Below are 19,391 nucleotides of genomic sequence, written 5' to 3'. Positions count from 1 at the left end.
CCTACCCGTCATGAACTTTTTTCATACCCTTACGTGAATAAAAAAACCTCTTTTATAACCTTTATCATTATTTTTATTTTTTTACTAATAAATTAGTCTTCGTTACAATTTAGTAAAAAAAAAGTCTAACAAATTTAATTATAGGAGTAAATTTGTATTTTCTATTTTTGAAGAAAAATTTCTTACTGTTTCACACTTTTGGGATGATTTTTTTTTTTTTAAGTGGGGATGAATTTTGTTTATTCTTTCTTTTATTTTAAAATTAAATACAAACCATCAGAAAAAATAAAATCGATCAAAACAATAACGTGGTTCCACTCCATTTCTGATCCATAAACCTTTTTGTCACTCCTACCCCGTCGTCACCGCCAATTTCATATTCCCGTTTCGTTCATCTCCGTGTTACCTCGTTCAAGCGCGCTTTTTCTCTCTCTCTCTCTCTAGAAATTTTCCTTTCTCAAAGCCGCACCTCGTCAAACACCGCAATCTCGCTTTCTCCGACGCGATCCGTGTTCAATTTTCCCCAAAATCAGGTCAAATTCTCGCTCGATTCGGAAAATCACCGCAGAATTCGTTCAGACAGCTCAGAAACCTTTGCATTCTTCGATCAGCTGAGCTCATTCTGTTCTTCTTTTTTTGCAGGCACGATGATGGCTGAGGATCTCGGCGTGGAGGCGAAGGAGGCCGCGGTTCGCGAGGTCGCCAAGCTGTTGCCGCTTCCGGAGCTTCTCCAATCGATCTCGTCCATCAAGGCTGATTACATTTCGCGCCAACAGGTTTCAGTTCTATTTGATTTGATCCAGTTAATCATTTTTAATTTTCGTTTTTATTTACTTTTAATTATAATATCTATTGTTGTGCGTTTTTGAATTTGCTATTGATTGTAGTGTGATTTTCTAGCTCCGGTTTGAGCTACTTGGTTGGAACTCCTCTTTTTTTTTGCTAAGTGGACTTTGATTGGATTGCTATAGGTGTTATTGAGTTAATCTTTTAATTTTTGTTTTTATTGTCTTTTAATTATGGTTGCTGTTGCTGTTGCCTTGTGTGTTCAAATTTGTTATTGAGTGTAGTGTGATTTTCTAACTCCGGTTTAAGCTACTTGGAACTCTTTTGTTCAGTGGGTTTTGATTTGATTGCTATATGTGTGGTTTTCATTGGTTATGATGTGACAGTTGAGATATTTGCTTGGAAGGGGATTTATGGATTTTACGTTTTATAGTTTGGATGGAGCAATTTAACAGGGGAATTCATTTTTTTAATGAATTTAAAATGATTCATGATAAAATAGCTTGTTTAGATAGAATATTTGAAAGGAGATTTAATTTTTGGTATTTTTATGAATCATTTTGATTGACTAAAATAGTGGAACTTCAAATTCTCTAAAAAATTATAGAATTTTTTTTTTTTTCAGAGATACTTACTCTAACTCACATTCTTGCTCGCGACTCTTTCTCGCTCAACACTCACAACTACGGGTGACCAAAGTTTTTAGGACCGATATCGACATAAGTTATTTTTCACTGACGTTGGCCGAGGTTTTTCCGGTCAGAATTTTTTTGTATGATGCCAATCAAAATTATTTTTTGTCAATATCGATTAAGATTTTTTTTTAGATGATGTTGGTTAGGGTTATTTTCTCACTGACGTCAGTCATGGGAAATTTTTGCTAACGTCGGCCAAAGATTTTTTTGGTTGCTGTCATCCAGATTTTTTCAGTTGATGTTGACCAATGATTTTTTTGGCTGACGTTGGCTAGATTTTTTCTACTGACATCGGTCATGACTAACTTTTGAGTAGACACTTGTTAGGGTTTCTCAGCCAACGTCAACTAGGTTTTTTCAGCCAACATCAACTAAAGTTATTTTTTAGCCAATATTGGCTAGGGTTATTTTTTAGTCGATGTTAGCTAGGGTGTTTTGGCTGATGTCAACTAGATTTTCTTAACCGACGTCGGTTATAATATTTTTGTTGACATCGACTAGGGTTTTCTGGCTGACATCAGCTAGAGCTATTTTTTAATCACATTAGCTAGGTTTTTTGGTTGATGTTGGCTAGGGTTTTTTTCTGCTAACACCAACTAGGTATTTTTGACCGACATCAGGCATGACTATTTTTAGTCGACATCGACTAGGTTCTTACAATTGACATCCACTAGAGTTTTTTCGGTCGACACCAGTCAGAGCTATTTTTTAGTCAACATCAACCAAGGTTATTTTATAGCTGATGTTGGGTGGGATTTTTTGTCCGACATTGGTTAGGGCTATTTTTTAGCCAACTTCGATTAGGGATTTTTCAGCCAACGTCGACCAATGATATTTTTCAGCCGACATCGGGTAGGTTCTATTGGTCGACATCGACCAAGCTATTTTTTAGCTGATATTGGGTAGATTTTTTTGTCAATGCCTACAAGGATTTTTTAGGCCAACGTTGGCTAAAAATAGCCTTGGTCAATGTCATTTGAAAAGATCCTAACCGGTGTTGGCCAAACAAACCCTAGCCGACGTTGGTAAAAAAATCTAGCCAACATTGGCTGAAAAATAGACTCAACCAACGTTAGTAAAAAAATAGTCCCGACTGATGTCAGCTGACAAATATTTCTAGCATACTTTGACAAAAATAAATCCTATTTGATGTCGATCGAAAAATAGTCTTGATTGATGTCGGTTTAAAACATCACTGGTTGTGGTCAGACAAAACAACCCTAGTTAAAATTATCAATATTTCGTATTTATAAATTATTAAAAATTAAAGATATTTTTTAATTAATATTTTAAAATTAGATTGTGTTTAATTTTTATAAAATTTAATATTAAAATTTCATCTATTTAAAATATAAAATTGAAATTTTGCATATGGAGGAAATTGAATTACCCTATCCAAACAAAGAATTTAAAATGGAAGAAATTTGAATTGATTTATCCAAATAAAAACATTTGAAAAATGAAGGAAATTAAAATCAAAGCAATTCAATTTCTAGACATTTCAAATTCCTTGAAATTTTAAAATTCCTGATCCAAACACAAGGTTATGGAATGGATATTTGGACGTGCCTGTAGTTGTTGATTGTCAAATGATGGATCACTTTGCACTTGTTGGGTAGGAAATGGAATAGGGGTGAGCTACAAGATTTTAAGTGGGGAGTGCTATGCAATTGAATTTTAGAGGAGGGGGCAGATTTTTTTTATTTATGCGTGTTTAAGTGGTTATTTCTTCAAAATTAGTTTAACATACACACCCAAATTATTGATCTTTGTTCCTCTCATTTTTGCCCGAACAAACCATTATACTCACTATAACTTATCTGTGCAACAACTCATATTCTAGTGAATTTTTGTGGGGTATGGTGTTTTAGAGGATAAAATTCTATATATTTGATTCAAAGCTAAGTAGTCAACTATGTCGCTAGCACGACAAATTGTGGGTAGCCTGGAATTTGAAGAGGCACAATGCAAATTGTGGGAGCGTCACAGGTTTGCAGTTGCGGGAAATGCTGTGGCAATTTGCGACTAAATCGTGGAGGTTGTGAACTTCCCAAGCTTTGTACTCTGGATTCACACGATCAACAATTTGATCAATATCCGTGAGATATCGAGGCAGAACAATTGGATTAACAACAAACCGCTGCAGTTTGTGCGATTTGATTACTGGTTTGACATGTTGTTGCTAGTGTAGATAGTTGGAATCGTCGAGTTTCTCGGCGATAGAGGTTGGAAATGAGTGCGAGGAGAAACTCTGTGAAGCGGAAGCCATGGAAGTTGAAGAAGGATATGGAAAATTCGAAGAGAAGAACTTCTACGAAAAATTGGCTCTATATACCATTTTAGACTGAGTGAAAAGAAATAGAGAAAGAAAAATGTAGAGAAAAGAAACTGATATTATTGAATCTGAAAGTTAGTTACAGAGTTAGTTACAAGGGAGTATTTATAGATCTCTAACCCTTCAAACTAAGTACAAAACAGAATTAACAAATAGGGGGGAAAATCTGTTAATAGACTAACAGCTTAACAGCCTGATATTAGTGAGGTGCTGTTAGCAAAAGCTAACAGCCCTTGGAAACTGTTTTCACAGTTATTCTAACATATACCCTAATATCCAATGTCCTTCCTAGTCTTTCTTTACCTCTTTTCAAGGGGTTAAAAACCAGAAATCTAACCTTTTCACTGGGTGGGTAATACCCCTCTTTGGTGCATTTCCCAAGACTTTTCCATCTTCTTATTCTGCACAATGCTCCCGTATTTCACTTTTTTTCTACATCCAATGCTAATGTGTCTTGGGATTAACATTTTTTAGAAATCTGAAAGTCATTGATATCTCTGAACTACAAAAAAACCTTTTGGTTTTTCTGAAAAATGTCAATTCACTCCTAACCAAGACTGGAAGAGTTGGTCTATTGATTCTTCATGATCCTTTAATGGGTAAATAAGATTTCCAATTCTCACTTCATCCCCTAATAGAGAATCTTTTCTATTGGATAAGCCAATTTGGAAATTAATTGTTCCTTTTAAAGTTAAATTTTTAATTTGGACTGCTGTTCTTAACCGGATTAATACCAATGACATGCTCCAAATTTGAAGACCCCCTAACTACAGTATCACCTAATTTTTGTGTTATGTGTATATTGAGTTTTAAAATTGCTTCTCTTTTTTTTTTTTTTTGCACCCAGCTGGGTTCCATCTTTGGTATACTCTGCTGTGGTGGGTGAAGGATGGGTCTGTCCCAAGGATCTTCAGTGTTTCTTGTTCGTTATTTAGAGGCTTTGGCACCAATAGAGATGCTAAAAGGCTTTGGAGGTTTTCTCAGTTTGTGATAGTTTGGTGTATATGGTTGGAAACAAAATCTTGAATTTTCACTGGTTGAGTTCTACTAACTTTGGATTTCATTTGGGACAGAGTGGTTCTTCTAGCTTCTTTGTGGAGTCATGACAAAGGTCTCTTTCAGGGGATGTGTTTGGCAGATATACAGGGAGATTAGCTTGCTTGACTTCATGTTAGTTTATGTTCTTTTCTCTTTTGGTGTAATTTTTAGCTGTAGTAGATATCTTATCCTAATCCCTTCGTATTTCTCCTCTCTTTCTCAATAATATCCTTTTTTTTAATTAAAAAATGTAGGTTGTTTGAAATGACTGGTTTCATTATGTAAAATGTAGAAACCCTCTGGGTCCACCACTAGAGAAGAAGAAAGTTGGATGAAATATTTTTCAAATGTTTTTGGTTTCTTTTCTTCTTGGCTACTGAGTAGGATGGCATGTGTGGAGGAGGTGGTATCACATGGCAATGAATACCTCATTTCATTAACTTCATTGGTCATACAATAGTCTTACATAACATAAAAACATGAAAAGAAAATATAGAAGGAAGAGCTATCAAAATTTCAAATTGACATTTTTATCATGTTCTTAATCAACAATTTTTTTAAATGAATCCTGGAAACAGAAAATATAAAAGGAAGGTCTCTCTGCTTGTGTGCCACATCAAAAACAGAGGACTGACACAATCAAGATCATGATCGACATCAGAAAGGTATCACGGAGGGATCTGAGGATTAGCTACAAAGCGATTGAGTCCAAGTGCGGAGATCGCTGGCTCAATTTGTTGTCACCAGAGTAAAAAATTCTTATTGTTCAACTTTTCTGTGATTTGAAGCAAAAAATTTGTCGTAACTGACGAAGCTGGGACGTCTTGATTCATCGGAATCTAATTGACTGTAATCGCGCCAATGGTGTTCGGAATCGTGCCAGAATTGATCGGAATTTCAGAGTAGAATGGAATCTCAGAGTTGATTGGAATTTCACTGGTTGGAACTGCACCGGTGTTAACCAGAGTTGCACCAGAATTTGCGGAAGCCATGAGAATGGATCAGAAAGTTCTGAAACCATGTAGAGAAGATATAAGGGAGAAGAAGGAGAGAAAAGGGATTTGTATTATTGACGTAGAAGGAAATACAAAGCCACTGAGATCTCTTACAAGAGTGGTATTTATACTGCTGAGATTCAGTTGTAACTGAAAACTAACTAAACCAGAGTTAGTTACTCATATACACTTACATACATCTACCATTTCCATAAATGGCAAATCCAGGACCTTCATTCAGTGGGATCAATTTATTTAAAAAATAAAAAAATAATTATTATTATCATACATTTGAAAATAAAGACAAATATTAAAATCAAGTGCAGTGAGATGAAAAGGAAATGAAACGTCCAACTAAATAAAGAGTAAAAGTACCTAGTGAGCTGGAAAAAGAACAAAACATAAGAAAAAAACATAGTCAATAAAAAGCAAAATTTGACAACAACTGAAAAATTGAGAGTAGTGGGTTCAAATTTTAAAAATAGGGGGAGCAATAAGATAACAACAGTAGGATATATTTATATTTTCTCAAAGTCTGGGGTGCATCTGCACCCCCTCAATTATACTTGGGTCCACCATTTCTCCCCATACCCGACTAAGTAGGAGCCTTGAGTATTGGGCTGCCTTTTTCAAGATTTTTTTTTAAAAATAATTGAGAGACATAAATTTTACTCAGTTTGAAATTGATTTATATTTCTAATTATGATGATGATGTTGTGTGTTTTTGGTCTTCATTAAATATTTAAATACTTGTGTAATTTTATGTAGTTTGATACTCATTGGTTGAACTAGTGGTGCATTGCCTCAAACTCAGTACCTCTCCTGAGTTAATTTCCAGTTTGACTTTTATAACAGTAACCTATGTATAGTCTAATGCCTATATGTAATAATCTTGTTTGTAACAACATTTACAATTATTGGATCATGTATGGTGTCTCCGTCATTCATTAATGTTGCAGCTATTTTATTCAGAATATAAGGAGCTACCAATTCTATGTGCTTATATTTTGCTTTATTTTTCAGGCCAATGATGCACAGCTTAGTACAATGGTTGCCGAACAGGTAATTTTTTCTTTTCAATTAACTAAATATGAACTGTTTAGATGGCGGTTGCATATGAATGGTTTTTATAAATCTATTGTTGCCTCTTTCCCCTTGCCAAACCCCACTAAACATAAATTTTTTTCACTGAAACTGAAGAATAGGTTATAGTAATAATTTTTCATGACTTTGACAACAGGGATTTAGGTGAGATCTCAACCGATGCTCTGACGTTATTTTGTCTAGATTTCCTTTAACTTGCTCTTGATATTGAATTAACTGAGGCACCAAATCTCATATCTTCATATGCTTTGCCCAAAATACTACTGCAGGTTGAGCAGTCACAGGCAGGACTAAAATCGCTCTCCTTCTCTGAGAAGACAATAAATCAGCTTCGTGAAAACTTTGTCTCCATTGAGAAGTATGATAGAATTGAGATGGACTGAAACTGTTATCACCTATTAGAGGGTGGTTATTTTCTCTTGTGTAAACTGTAAACTGTAAACTTACCATTGACTTTTTTTCCATTTGAACTGACTTTGATTTTCTGATTTCTTGATGCATCAGTTTATGTCAGGAATGCCAAACATTAATTGACAACCATGATCAGATAAAGATACTTAGCAATGCAAGAAATAACTTAAACACAACCTTGAAGGTGCATTTCCATCCTTGATTAAAAGGCTAATTGTCTAATACTCATTCTACTGCTTCATAGTTAAGAGTTGTTATTTAGAACTTTCTCCCTCCCACTTTTTTGCAGTAGTATTGAGCTTGCTATCTACAACTATTACAAAATGGATCTTTCACTTTATACCCTGCATAATCATGGTTAAAGTAGAAGATGCAGTTATGTATTGAGAGGGTATCCCCTCAAATGCTGCCTTCATTGTGTCAAACATTTATAATTTAGTTAATTTTTCTTTGTTAGAAACTTAGAATGGGATTGATACAACCTGCAAATTTCAGTCATTTGGCCTCATTTTGAATAAACATGGTTGGAACCTAGTTGTAATTTTTCTTTGTTAGAAACTTAGAATGGGATTGATACAACCTGCAGATTTCAGTCATTTGGCCTCATTTTGAATAAACATGGTTGGAACCTAGTTGTACACTTATACTGGTATGTGCATATCCTGTCTTTATGGTTTTGGCTTGTTTCTTTATGTTCTGATAGGATGTTGAAGGTATGATGTCTATCTCTGATGAGGCAGCCGAGGCTCGGGATTCTTTGAGTGATGACAAAGAAATCGTCAACACTTACGAGGTAAAGCTGGTCTTACTTATAGTGTAAAATATTTGTTTTTATTTATTTATTTGTTATAAAACATCTTATGTTTGTCCAAATCTCAACTACATTTCAAACTTTATTTTCCATTTTATCTTACTTTTACAAATTTTGCAGAGGTTAACAGCTTTGGATGGAAAACGAAGGTTTGCTTTAGCAGCTGCTGGATCTCACAAGGAAGAGATTGGAAGGCTAAGGTCTGTGTCTTCTTTGGTGCACTGTCACATTCATTGGCTGGGTGAGCAAGAATCCTGAGGGGGGGGCGGGGGACTGCCGCAGATTTTGGAATGAGAATTTCAATCTGCATAAGCCCCCATCTTTTAGTTATGTAATGACTCACTAATTTTCTTAGTCAGCAGTATATACATGCATCATCCACAATTGTAAGATGGTATCAGAGTCTATCCTAGATCTGTTAACGGGTCACCTACCATATTACCTATGCACTAAGCCCAAAAGTGGTAGGTGTGAGGGGGTGTATTAGGTAAAAATCCAAGTCTTACATCGGCTATAGATAGTATCAAGATAAAGTATATGAGGGCGGGGGGGGACAACTCTCACCTTACAAGCCACTTTTGTAGGGCTGAGTTAGGCCCAAATGCAAATCTTAAGAAAATTATAATTAATGGTGTTGGAGGGATTTGAGGAACCTTAAGTGAGATGTTAAGCACTATGTTGCATTAAGAAGTTTTAGAAGAGTATTCTACTGGCTGGAAGTTTTTGTGTATTCTATAAAAAAAGTTAATTTAAGCAGTTTATCTCTTAATGTTTTTATCCTCTGGGTACCTTGTGTATTATATTTGTATGTGTTTTGTGTTGTCAAGTCCACATAGGGGTATGACAATATCAAAACTACTTAATTAATAGATTTTAAATCCAAGCAAAATTCCTTCACACTATGAAATATTATGTGATAAAAATGAACTAACAATGTGGAATTTGCTAAAAATTACTGTTATTGGTTTGGCACCAAGAACAAATGTTGATAACTCTTGATCAAATGCAACAATAGCTATGAAGAAAAGCTTATGGCCATCAGGAGCATGTGTCATTTGATTGAACTGCAAATGCAGTGCAGTCTTTAAAATTTATTTTTGCAATTGAAAATTTAGTATATCAATAATAGGTCAAATTTCTGTTCTTTTGTTGCATCAGTCTAGCCTCCCCACATGTGTAAAGGTATCTAGTATGTACTAGACTACTTGTTCTGCATGTCTCTTTTGTTAATTTGTTTTATGCTGGGCTTATAGGGACCACTGGATCATTGATTTGTGTTGAAGATATGATTTGATCACTATAATTAGGGAATATTGTCATTAATAGTCTTGATTATGTTTCCCTAAATTTTATTGTCATTCAATTATAAATAAGAGTATACATGTGTGATACAATACACAATTACAGTAAACCTTTTCTATAATTTGAAATTCCTATCCACTCATTACTAAAGCCTTTATTTATTTTATTGGTTGAGCCTGTTAATGGCCATTAATCATCAAATTTGGTGATTTAACTAGTGTTGTGATACACGAGCTCCTATTAAAATACAAGGGTTAAGTACTAGCATTGTGTTTATTGAAGATGACATGCCTTGTATGCTTTTGAAACTTGAAACTATTTGAAAGATGACCACATAAAGTTATTTATGTTGAGATATGTGATTAATGAATTTGTTTCATAATTTATCTTATAATTTTAAGGCTAAGTATCTATTTTTCCATATCTTGTGTATATGTCTCAGAGAATATTTTGAAGATGTAGATCGAACTTGGGAGACCTTTGAGAAAACGCTATGGGGCCACATTTCCAATTTTTATAAACTCTCCAAAGAAAGGTCTGTGCCATGTTTTGAACATAAACATCTCAAATAACATTGCATGTTGTTCCGTTGATGCTGCTCCACTTAATTTCTATTGAGTGTGCTACTTGGTGTTTGAAACTGTTACATTTTCTATTGAGTTTAGTTTGCACATTTGAGTCATTTTTGTTTACTTATTTGTTGGAATTTTTAGGCTTGGGGATATCAGTCACCTTGTCTGCCATCATAAAAGTCTTAGATTTTGCTTTAATAATATATTAAAATTAATACGTAATCTTTATCATAGTAGTCAATCCTGAATAGCGGTGCGGAGCAGTTGACACTAAAAATGGGATAGCAGATAGCAGGATTACCACTATTCTAAATGTTTTTTTTATATCTATTGAATAATTTATACTTTATATATCTATAAAAGCTCAAAAAGAGAAAATTTACTTAATTATGTAGTAGTGATCATTAATGATAAAAACTCAATACTGAAACAAAACATAAAGTTGATAGCTATGAAAGTTAAAGAAATAAAGTGCTTCAAGCCTGTAAAAAAATTAAGCATTTCCAAGATTCTGGTTGAAAAATATTTGATATTTATTAGAAGCTTTCAATTATTTTTAAAAATATATATTACATCATTTTTGTAGCAAACTTTCAAGTTAATTTTTGTAAGTTATAAGTCATTACATTAATCTTTCAAAAATCTTGATACTAAACTAGTTTTATTTTGTAAAAAAAAATGATAGTTTTATTTAAAATTTCATTATATTACCCTTTTAAAATTTTTATAAGTAGAATAGTTTCTCAAAATTTAATTTATATTAAATTAGTTCTTTAAAAATTTAAAATAGCATCATATTCATCATTATGTTGACGAAACTTGTGAAAAATTAATATATTAATGATTAGATAATAGATAGTTAAAAAACTATTTAATAGTAATGTTTTTGTAAAAAATATTATAGTGATGCATAAAATTTTAGAAATATTTATAATAAATATTATTTTAATTTTTGTTTCTCTAATAAATGCTTTCAAGAATATACTTATTAATTTTTTTAATTAGAAAATCAGACCAATGCGGCAACACCATCATGTTCATGTGTGTGACGGAAAATTAGTAACATCCGCAGCAGTGGCCTGGCTTATAAGTCCTAAAATCCTAATTCATTGCTGCATCCATTGTGAGAGATAGTGTCAAAGTGAAGTAGAGACTAGAGGGGGAAAGGGAAATGGCATCTTTAGTGTCACAGTCCTCACGGACGAGAAACCGCTATAGGAGCGGGATTGCGTCTGACCCTGAGATGTAGATCCTCCGAGGCTCATTAGCATGACATACTTTTCTTCTTTGAACCGGGGTTTGAAACCAAATTATCCTCAGGAGGATAAATAGGGCTATTTAGGTGAGATCCAATGTAGATTCAACTTTCTCTTCACTCGTGGAATCTAGAGCTTTGCCGTGCCGAGATCTCGGCCACCTCACCAAACCGAGAGGAAACAACATTTGCATAGATTTAGGTGAGATCCAATGCATATCCAACTTTCTCTTCACTCGTGGGATCCAAGTGATACAGGGCTCTTCTGTGTTGGGATTGCGGCCACTCCTACCGCTTCACCAAACTGAGATGCGAAAACGTTTGCATAGTGGCTCACCAGTGCTTTACTTTGCTCCACCGCTATTGCGCCTGTTATGACTGCTATTGACTACTATGATCTTTATTATATTAAAGAATCACTTTTTTGAATGTACATGGAATGCTGGTGTAATGCCCTCCTTAGTTGGGTGATATACTCTTGAGCAGGGATGAATGCTGGGGAAGTTGTTTGTTTGTGCTTGGTAAGAAATTTGAAAATAAAAGAATGAAAATCTGGTGGTTAGAACTTACAATTTATATTCCATATCTTCTGCAAAGTTGGATTTGTTGTGTTGTTAAACATAAAGTATATGCTTTGATTGTGGTATTATCCGCAACTCTTTTTTAATTATTCTTTTTTCTTCTTTGCAGCCCACAGACTTTAGTTCGTGCTGTACGGTATGTTGTTGATAGTCAATTTCACTTTTTTTTTCCCCACTCAGTTCATTCCCTTCATCTTGTTTCAGATGGTAGGTTGGAGGATTGGAAATTATAGATGATTGGTTGGATGATTGGAAATTCTAATCAGCCTGTAGAGGAGTTTACTCTTTCTAAAAATAATGTAATCTTATTTTCCCTTTGTTTTTCATATTCCAGGGTTGTTGAAATGCAAGAGATCCTTGATCAACAGATTGCAGAAGAAGCAGCTGAGGCTGAAGGGGATGGTGCAATGGCATCAGTTGCAAATCCTCGTAACAACGGCATGTATGTTATAATATTTTTTGTGATATTGAAAATCTATGACAATGGAAACAACAACCCTTGCTGCCATCTTGTTATATGATTTACTTGATAGTTTTACTGCATTTACTTTATATACTGCATTTGGGAAATCCTTTAAACAATTTAGGGATGCACTCAATTTCTCAAAATGGCATGTTTTATTTATGCATCTCTTTCCTTCCTTCAATAAAAGAACTTTGAGACTATTACTTCTATTAAAAATCATTTCATCTTTAGTTGGAAACTATTTCTTGATACCTTTTTCATATTCAATCTTGATTGTCGTGCAATCCACCATTATATGGTGGCTGTTTGGCCTATTCCATGGGGCTTTGTTTTCCATTGACAGCAGTGCTACTAACTTGCTAAGTCAATAGCACAATCCATTTGTTAGTAGCAATGCCACATATAAAATATTGTCAGAAAGATTATCCATATTTATTATGCAGTTTAGAATTTTCACATTCATTCCCATGCAACAAAAAATTGTCTTATTTCTCTCTGTTATACCTGCTTGTTTGGTCATGACTCATTGGTCTTATGCTTAGATTTTTATTGTGGATATTTCCCAACATTTTTATCTCTTCTTATGGTCAGCCTGGTATGGGCATAGAAATAGGGTGAAAAACTTATGTATTATTTTACAATACTATTTTTACTAATGAACCATTCCATAAATTTTTTACCCCAAACCAACCTGATCTGTCAGAAGAATCCCCCCAACTCTGTTTCATTACTCAAAATTCTGTTGATGCTGGTAATTACAGAAAATCTACAAGTTCAATGGCTTCTTCAAAAAATTTAATGCAGCAAAAATTGAAGGTTCAGGGGAAAGGCTATAAGGATAAATGCTATGAGCAAATAAGGAAGACTGTAGAAGGACGGTTTAACAAGCTTCTCAATGAGGTTAATTGATCTTACTGTTCTACATGTTCCCTCTCCTGCTACAAATATACAAAATATGAAGACACCCACCTACTGCCCTCATGAGAATATGCTATTCTTTATGCAACTCACTGTTAATTTAATTTATGAATCAGCTTGTGTTTGAGGACCTGAAAGCAGCTTTAGAGGCAGCACGAGCGGTATGTTAGACTAAATTTTAAGCTTCTGATCTTTTACTTTTGGTTTTCCCCACCGGGACTAAATATTTGTTTTACTTTTGTTTTCCTTTCTGCTATCCTACTTCAGTTGATTACTTCTTTCATATGATAATAGAAGGACCATCATGCGCGCTAGTATTTGTATGGGAGAGAAACTAAAGATATTTTTTTAATGCTAATGTAGAGTCTGTGGTATGGTATATGACTTGATCACTATTTAGCTAATCGTAGCTGGAACTTGGAACCATGAATGGGACCAGGATCTTGTCTCAAACAATGGAGAACATAAATAGTTGTTCTGTGCTGTTCTCTTTGTGTTGTACCTTGTGTGTATCAAACACACCCTTAATCTATGAAGGGGAAGGGCTTCCATATCCCATTTTAAATTTTAAATGCTGTAACTGTATCTCCTCCGTAACCCTTTTAAAGCTGTTAGTCATACAAGGGCAATGCTAGAATCCTGTTTCACTTATTATATTCATATTTGTACAAGTTGATATATTATTGAGTGGATAATTATATGCTATCATTGTAATCTCATCAGCAAATGTTAGTTGTTAGTATTGTTATTATTTAATCTCGCTTTGAATACGTAAATTATCTTTCACCCTCTTCTCCCTCTCCCTGTCACTTTTTTGAAGTGCTGAAGTCAATAATACCAACTGGTTAATGCAACAAAGTCATATCCCATAATCCTTCTCGTGATCTCTTATTTACAGTATAATTGTTACTATAATTTACTCAAAATATTATACCATTTGCAGTTTCCTTTACTTGAGATTCACTTTCATTCCCTATTACTGATGGAACCTTGTTTCTTTTGTGGCATATAGATTGGGGAAGAGCTTGGAGATGTCTATGACTATGTAGCTCCCTGCTTTCCTCCAAGGTTTTCTCTATATTGAGTATACTACTTTTTAATCTTCACAGCTTTTGGACTGGCTTCTCTATGAAACACATCCTAAACCCATGTTTGAGCCTATCCGAGTCAAACTACACATTTCACTTAATCTAAGGAAGGGATTATTGGTAGAGGGGTTCTTTATGTACATGTTTTATTTGTTCTAATTCATTTTCTAATTCTGGCAGATACGAAATATTCCAATTAATGGTAAATCTGTACACTGAGAGATTTATTCAGATGCTAAGATTGCTTAGCGACAGGGCGAATGAATTAACAAACATTGAGATATTAAAGGTATTTCTCTGAAGTTATTATTTATGTATAACTTGTCACATACTTAGAAGTCAGAATGCCATATTCTCCCTAGATAAAGGTGAGCCAGCCTTAGATTTTCCAATTCTGTAGCATATGGGAAATTAAGTTACTAGCTTTCCAATTCATCTGTATTACAGACTACGTTGTGATGTGATGTTAACATAGAAAGGATCAGATAAGTCACTTACAGGTTAAGAATGGAATTTTTTATTGCAATTCTCTCTTGTTCCGGGGTCTGAACTTGGATCCTAGAGTCAGTTTTGGTAAGAATTACAGTTAAAGTCTCAATTCCTGGATTAGAGAGCCCTGGCCCCACTCTCTAGTCTTTACTTTCTTACAATTTGTTGTACCCTGCACTCCTCACCCACTCCCTTTTATTCTGTTATCTTTCCATTTTTTCTTATCTACTTCAGCTCGAAGTCCTCAACAACTTAGCTGTCACTAACAGAAACCGACTCAGTCTCTATTCTTTATATTCTCCCTGATTTCACCTAACATACAACAAATGGGCTCAGAGAGATATATCCATGGCTGGGAAGATCACCCTTATAAACTCTGTCCTCAATGCTCTCCCAATTTATCTCCTCTCCCTTTTTAAAATACCTCAAAAGATAGTCCAAAGGCTGATATGCCTCCAAAGGAATTTTCTGTGGGGTGGAGACAATGATCATAAAAAAATTCCTTGGGTGAAATGGGCTGATATTTGTTTGCCTAAGACTGATGGGGGTTTGGGGATAAAGGATATTTCTAAATTTAATGTAGCTTTGATGGGAAGATGGATATGGGCTTTTGCATCTGATCAGCAACAGCTTTGGGTCAGAATTATAACCTCAAAATATGGTGGTTGGTCAGAATTCCAAAATGGTAGAGACAAAAGGGGTTATTCCCACTGGTGGAGAGACATTAGGAATCTGTATCATCAGTCGGACCGCAGTATTTTTAAAGACAACTTGTCTTGGAAGGTTGGGTGTGGGGAAAATATTAAATTCTGGACAGATAATTGGCTAGGGGAACAATACACTCTTCAGCAGAATTATTACCTTTTATAGTGTCAGAGAGATGAGAGAGAGTGAGAGGATAGAGAGTGTGCCAGTGAGAGAGAGTGAGTGGACCACCGTGAGGAGGGGGAAGGGGAGACAGCGAGAGAGACAAAGAGATGGAGAGGATCCTAGACTAAACTACGCATCGGCAAGGACAGGATTTCTACACAAGTATCACACCTCAAGCTGGAGGGAGAAGCGAGATATCACTACATACTACTTCACACGTTTCCCTGACCATACAACGGCGAAAGATCTCTGGACCTACTTCAAGAAATGGGGTGACGTAAGGGAGATTTTCATCCCTAATCACAGGAACCAAGGGGGAAGAAGATATGGTTTCGCTAGGTTCAAGGACGTACTGGACGAACACGAACTTGCAAGGAAGCTGGATAATCTCATCATAGATGGCCTAAAGTTGTATGTGAATCTCCCAAAGTATGGGAGACGAAAAATGGGGTCTGAACAGCATGTTGACAAACTGAAGACCAAACAAGAAGGACACAGCACAGAGGGGAGGAATGAACGTCACAAGCCAACAATGTTTAGAACTGAGCACAAGACATATGCGGAGGTCACAGCTAACAACAACCCAATGGTTGTTGGACAGAGAAGGCAACCCCGACCAACATACAGTGGACAAACACAGTCACAGTCGACGATACAATTGCAAGTAGACTGGGGGAAGAAGGAATGGCTTAAAGAAGCATGGGTTGGACGCCTTGAGAAGGCAAATGATTTTGAAAGAGTTGAAGACGAGATAACGTGGGATCTAGGACTGAACGTAGTGCCGAAATATATCGGCAACGATATGGTTCTAATACTTGGGCTCTCGGACAGCAAGACACGGAAGCTCCAACATTTGTTCCACTCGTTAGAGAAATGGAACCCGAACATGAAGCCAGGATACAGGGTGATATGGGCCCAATGCCTGGGGGTTCCACTACAGGTATGGGACACCGACAACATTCGAAAGATTGTGGCTGCCGTCGGTGATCTAATCGATGTCGACGACGACTTTGAAGAGCTGACACGGCTGGACAGGGCGAGAGTCCTCATAAGAACTCCATGGAGACCCCTACTTCAGCACACAGTTGTCGCGACTATTGACGGAGCAGAGCACCATATAGCTATCGTAGAAGAAGGGGCGGTCAACGGCAGCACACAGAATCGTCGAGCCAATAGTGAATCAATCATGTCGGAGGACGTCCAGTCGGAAGATATTGACATTGACTCCGTCGGCGTGGCACCGTCAATAAATCTCGGCTTCTTCAACTTGCTGAAAGGCACCGCCGGCGAAGGGGGGGACGGCGGAGAAGAAAATGCTCTTTACGGGCCTTTAACTGAGAGTCCGTTCCTGGTCAAAAGCTCGACGGACATTGTCCAACAGAAAGTGGAGATAATCCGGAGACCACAGCAACGCACGCGACCCGAAAAACCCCAACAACCATCTGCAGAGATGACAGAAGATACACAAAAGAAGGAAGTAGAAGGGAGCAGAAGGAAGATGTCAGGGACAGAGAGTGCTGAAGAGGAAATGAGTGTTGGGTCAGATCGAGGATACGAGACCGACGTCCTTGAAGCTGTGAATGGAAATATTAAGCTGAACAAGAAAGAGGATGTGGAAGATTTCAATCAGATAACATTTTTTTAGCAGATGACTTTTTATAGAGAGATGAGAGAATGAGAGAGAGAGTCAGAGCTAGTGAGCAAGAGGGAGAGAGAGAGAGAGGAAGAGAGAGTGGGAGAGAGAGAGGGAGAGATAGACGAAAGGAGACAATGAGGGAGAGAGGCCGTAGTAGGGTCAGAGACAACCAAAGAGTGAGAGTAAACAGTCCACACTCACACAGATGGCGCAAATATGGAAGGAGAGACGATTTCGAAGCAAACACTACCTACAAAGTGGAAGAAGAGCAGCGCGGGATTCAAACCAACCAACACCAGGGCTCATGGACTCAAGTGAAGGGAAGGAGAAAGGCTCGTACGAAGCCCCAATCGGCACAGGGAAAGGATATAGCTGGTCAACACGACTATTACCAGAACACCACTCGTGGAAGGGGATCACCATCATCGTGGAGGGACAGATCAGACATCACCTCTTTCTATTTCTCCCATTTTCCTGATTATGTTCGCGGAAAAGACCTCTGGAAGATTTTCCAGGAGTGGGGAAAAGTGTGGGAGGTGTTTATACCTACGAAGAGGAATAAACAAGGCCACAGGTACGGTTTCGTAAGGTTCAAGGGGGTAGAAGACGAAGATCGACTGGAGAGAAGACTTGATAACAATTTATATATAAAGGGGATGAAGTTGTTCGTCAATAAACCAAAATTCCGGAGAGGAGGCCACAGGGTAGACAATATTCAACCAGGGACTCAAGGTAGAGCAGGAGTTAAACTCATGGAGTATGCATTAACTGAGCAGACGAAACACCATAACACTCTACCGCCAAAGCTAAAATCATATGCGGAAGTGGTGAGACACCGTGGCACGCAGGAAGGAAAGAAGCTACATGGCACGCAGGAAGGAAAGGAACTATAGGGGCTCACGATGGGGAACGTTGTAGAGTCCATTATTATTCAAACGAAAAAGGAGAAAACAAAATGGCTTGATAATGTTTGGGTGGGTCGTTTAGAAAACAAAGGAATGTTCGAAAGGGTGGAGGAGGAGATGCAGGGGATGTTTGGAATGGATGTGAAACCCGCATATTGGGGAGAAGATATGGTCATCCTCCATGAAATGGACGACGACACAGCTGACAAAATCAACCAACAGGAACTTGGTAATGGAGGGACTCCTTTCTCTTCTATTCAGAAGTGGACGCCAGAGTTGACGTCGTCATATCGCCTAACCTGGCTTCTCATCTGGGGCGTTCCTCTGGAAGCTTGGGAAACAGAACACTTCGCAACCATTGTGGAGACATGTGGGGAACTTGTGGAGCTAGATGCGGCAACGGAGGATAAGGTGAGGATGGACATCGCGCGGGTTCTGGTACGCACAAAGGAGAAACCATTCATAGCTCTTTCGGTGAACGTTGTAGTGGATGGAATTCGGCACTGTCTGGAGATTCATGAGGACATGGCCTCTGGGTGGAGAAGAACGGCGCGTTTTGAACCTGAGGAGGTCTTTCCGCCGTCTCCTTTCTCTACGGACATGGAGGTCTCGGATGTAGAGCCAAACATCCTCGTCCCTCGTGGAGTTTCCCCCGACCGCCGTTCTGGTAACTACCTCGGAGATTTCCCCACCCAGTGGTTCTCGCCCTGGTACGGTGGAAACGGGTTGGAGACGCCGGGACCTTGGTTCCCGTCGGTGGCGGAAACACGGTGATCCCAAGATTGGTGATGACGTGTCGTCATGCAGGTGGCACGAGACAGTTCATGGTCCTGTGAAGTTGACACCTAGGAGAGAGGACCAGCAGCATTGCAACGGTCATTTTCCTATGGATTTACATGGTAAAGGAACGCCTGACCCTAAGCTTTCCTGCCCTAACCAAAATCAGACCCCATTTGCGGAAATTGTAGCTGCTGAAAAGGTCAAAGATGTTTCAGAGGTGGGAAGTATCCATCGGGCTTTGGAGGAATATCCCGTGGCCATGAACTCCGAGGAATATCCAGTAGTCAACCACGATTCAAAATTGCCGGGATTGACTGAAAGGGACAACAGTTCCCAAGGCTTGGAGGGGGATGG

At 37.3% G+C, this 19,391-nt stretch overlaps 1 protein-coding gene across 3 annotated transcripts in view; it reads left to right on the top strand.

The window, feature by feature from the left end:
• The first annotated feature begins 292 nt into the window (after positions 1 to 292).
• LOC100790857 (exocyst complex component SEC6) overlaps positions 293 to 19,391 on the top strand; it is a 30,390-nt gene continuing 11,291 nt past the window's right edge. The window contains exons 1-14 of one of the 3 annotated variants that reach the window (XM_003516994.5): positions 293 to 533; positions 643 to 776; positions 6,873 to 6,911; positions 7,223 to 7,311; positions 7,458 to 7,548; positions 8,068 to 8,157; positions 8,296 to 8,375; positions 9,920 to 10,012; positions 11,995 to 12,021; positions 12,220 to 12,327; positions 13,113 to 13,251; positions 13,386 to 13,430; positions 14,282 to 14,337; positions 14,538 to 14,646. In XM_003516994.5, the coding sequence (XP_003517042.1) occupies positions 648 to 776; positions 6,873 to 6,911; positions 7,223 to 7,311; positions 7,458 to 7,548; positions 8,068 to 8,157; positions 8,296 to 8,375; positions 9,920 to 10,012; positions 11,995 to 12,021; positions 12,220 to 12,327; positions 13,113 to 13,251; positions 13,386 to 13,430; positions 14,282 to 14,337; positions 14,538 to 14,646 (1,095 nt within the window). In that variant the 5' untranslated portion in view covers positions 293 to 533; positions 643 to 647. Of the gene's footprint in view, positions 534 to 639; positions 777 to 4,889; positions 4,987 to 6,872; positions 6,912 to 7,222; positions 7,359 to 7,457; positions 7,549 to 8,067; positions 8,158 to 8,295; positions 8,376 to 9,919; positions 10,013 to 11,994; positions 12,022 to 12,219; positions 12,328 to 13,112; positions 13,252 to 13,385; positions 13,431 to 14,281; positions 14,338 to 14,537; positions 14,647 to 19,391 lie in introns of those variants that run through there. The other 2 variants (XM_006573368.3, XM_006573369.3) reach the window with 2 other exon arrangements.

The sequence above is a fragment of the Glycine max genome, chromosome 1 (assembly GCF_000004515.6).
Source record: "Glycine max cultivar Williams 82 chromosome 1, Glycine_max_v4.0, whole genome shotgun sequence".
In the NCBI taxonomy this organism is placed as follows: Eukaryota; Viridiplantae; Streptophyta; class Magnoliopsida; order Fabales; family Fabaceae; genus Glycine; species Glycine max.
This window is presented reverse-complemented; position numbering and strand designations above follow the sequence as displayed.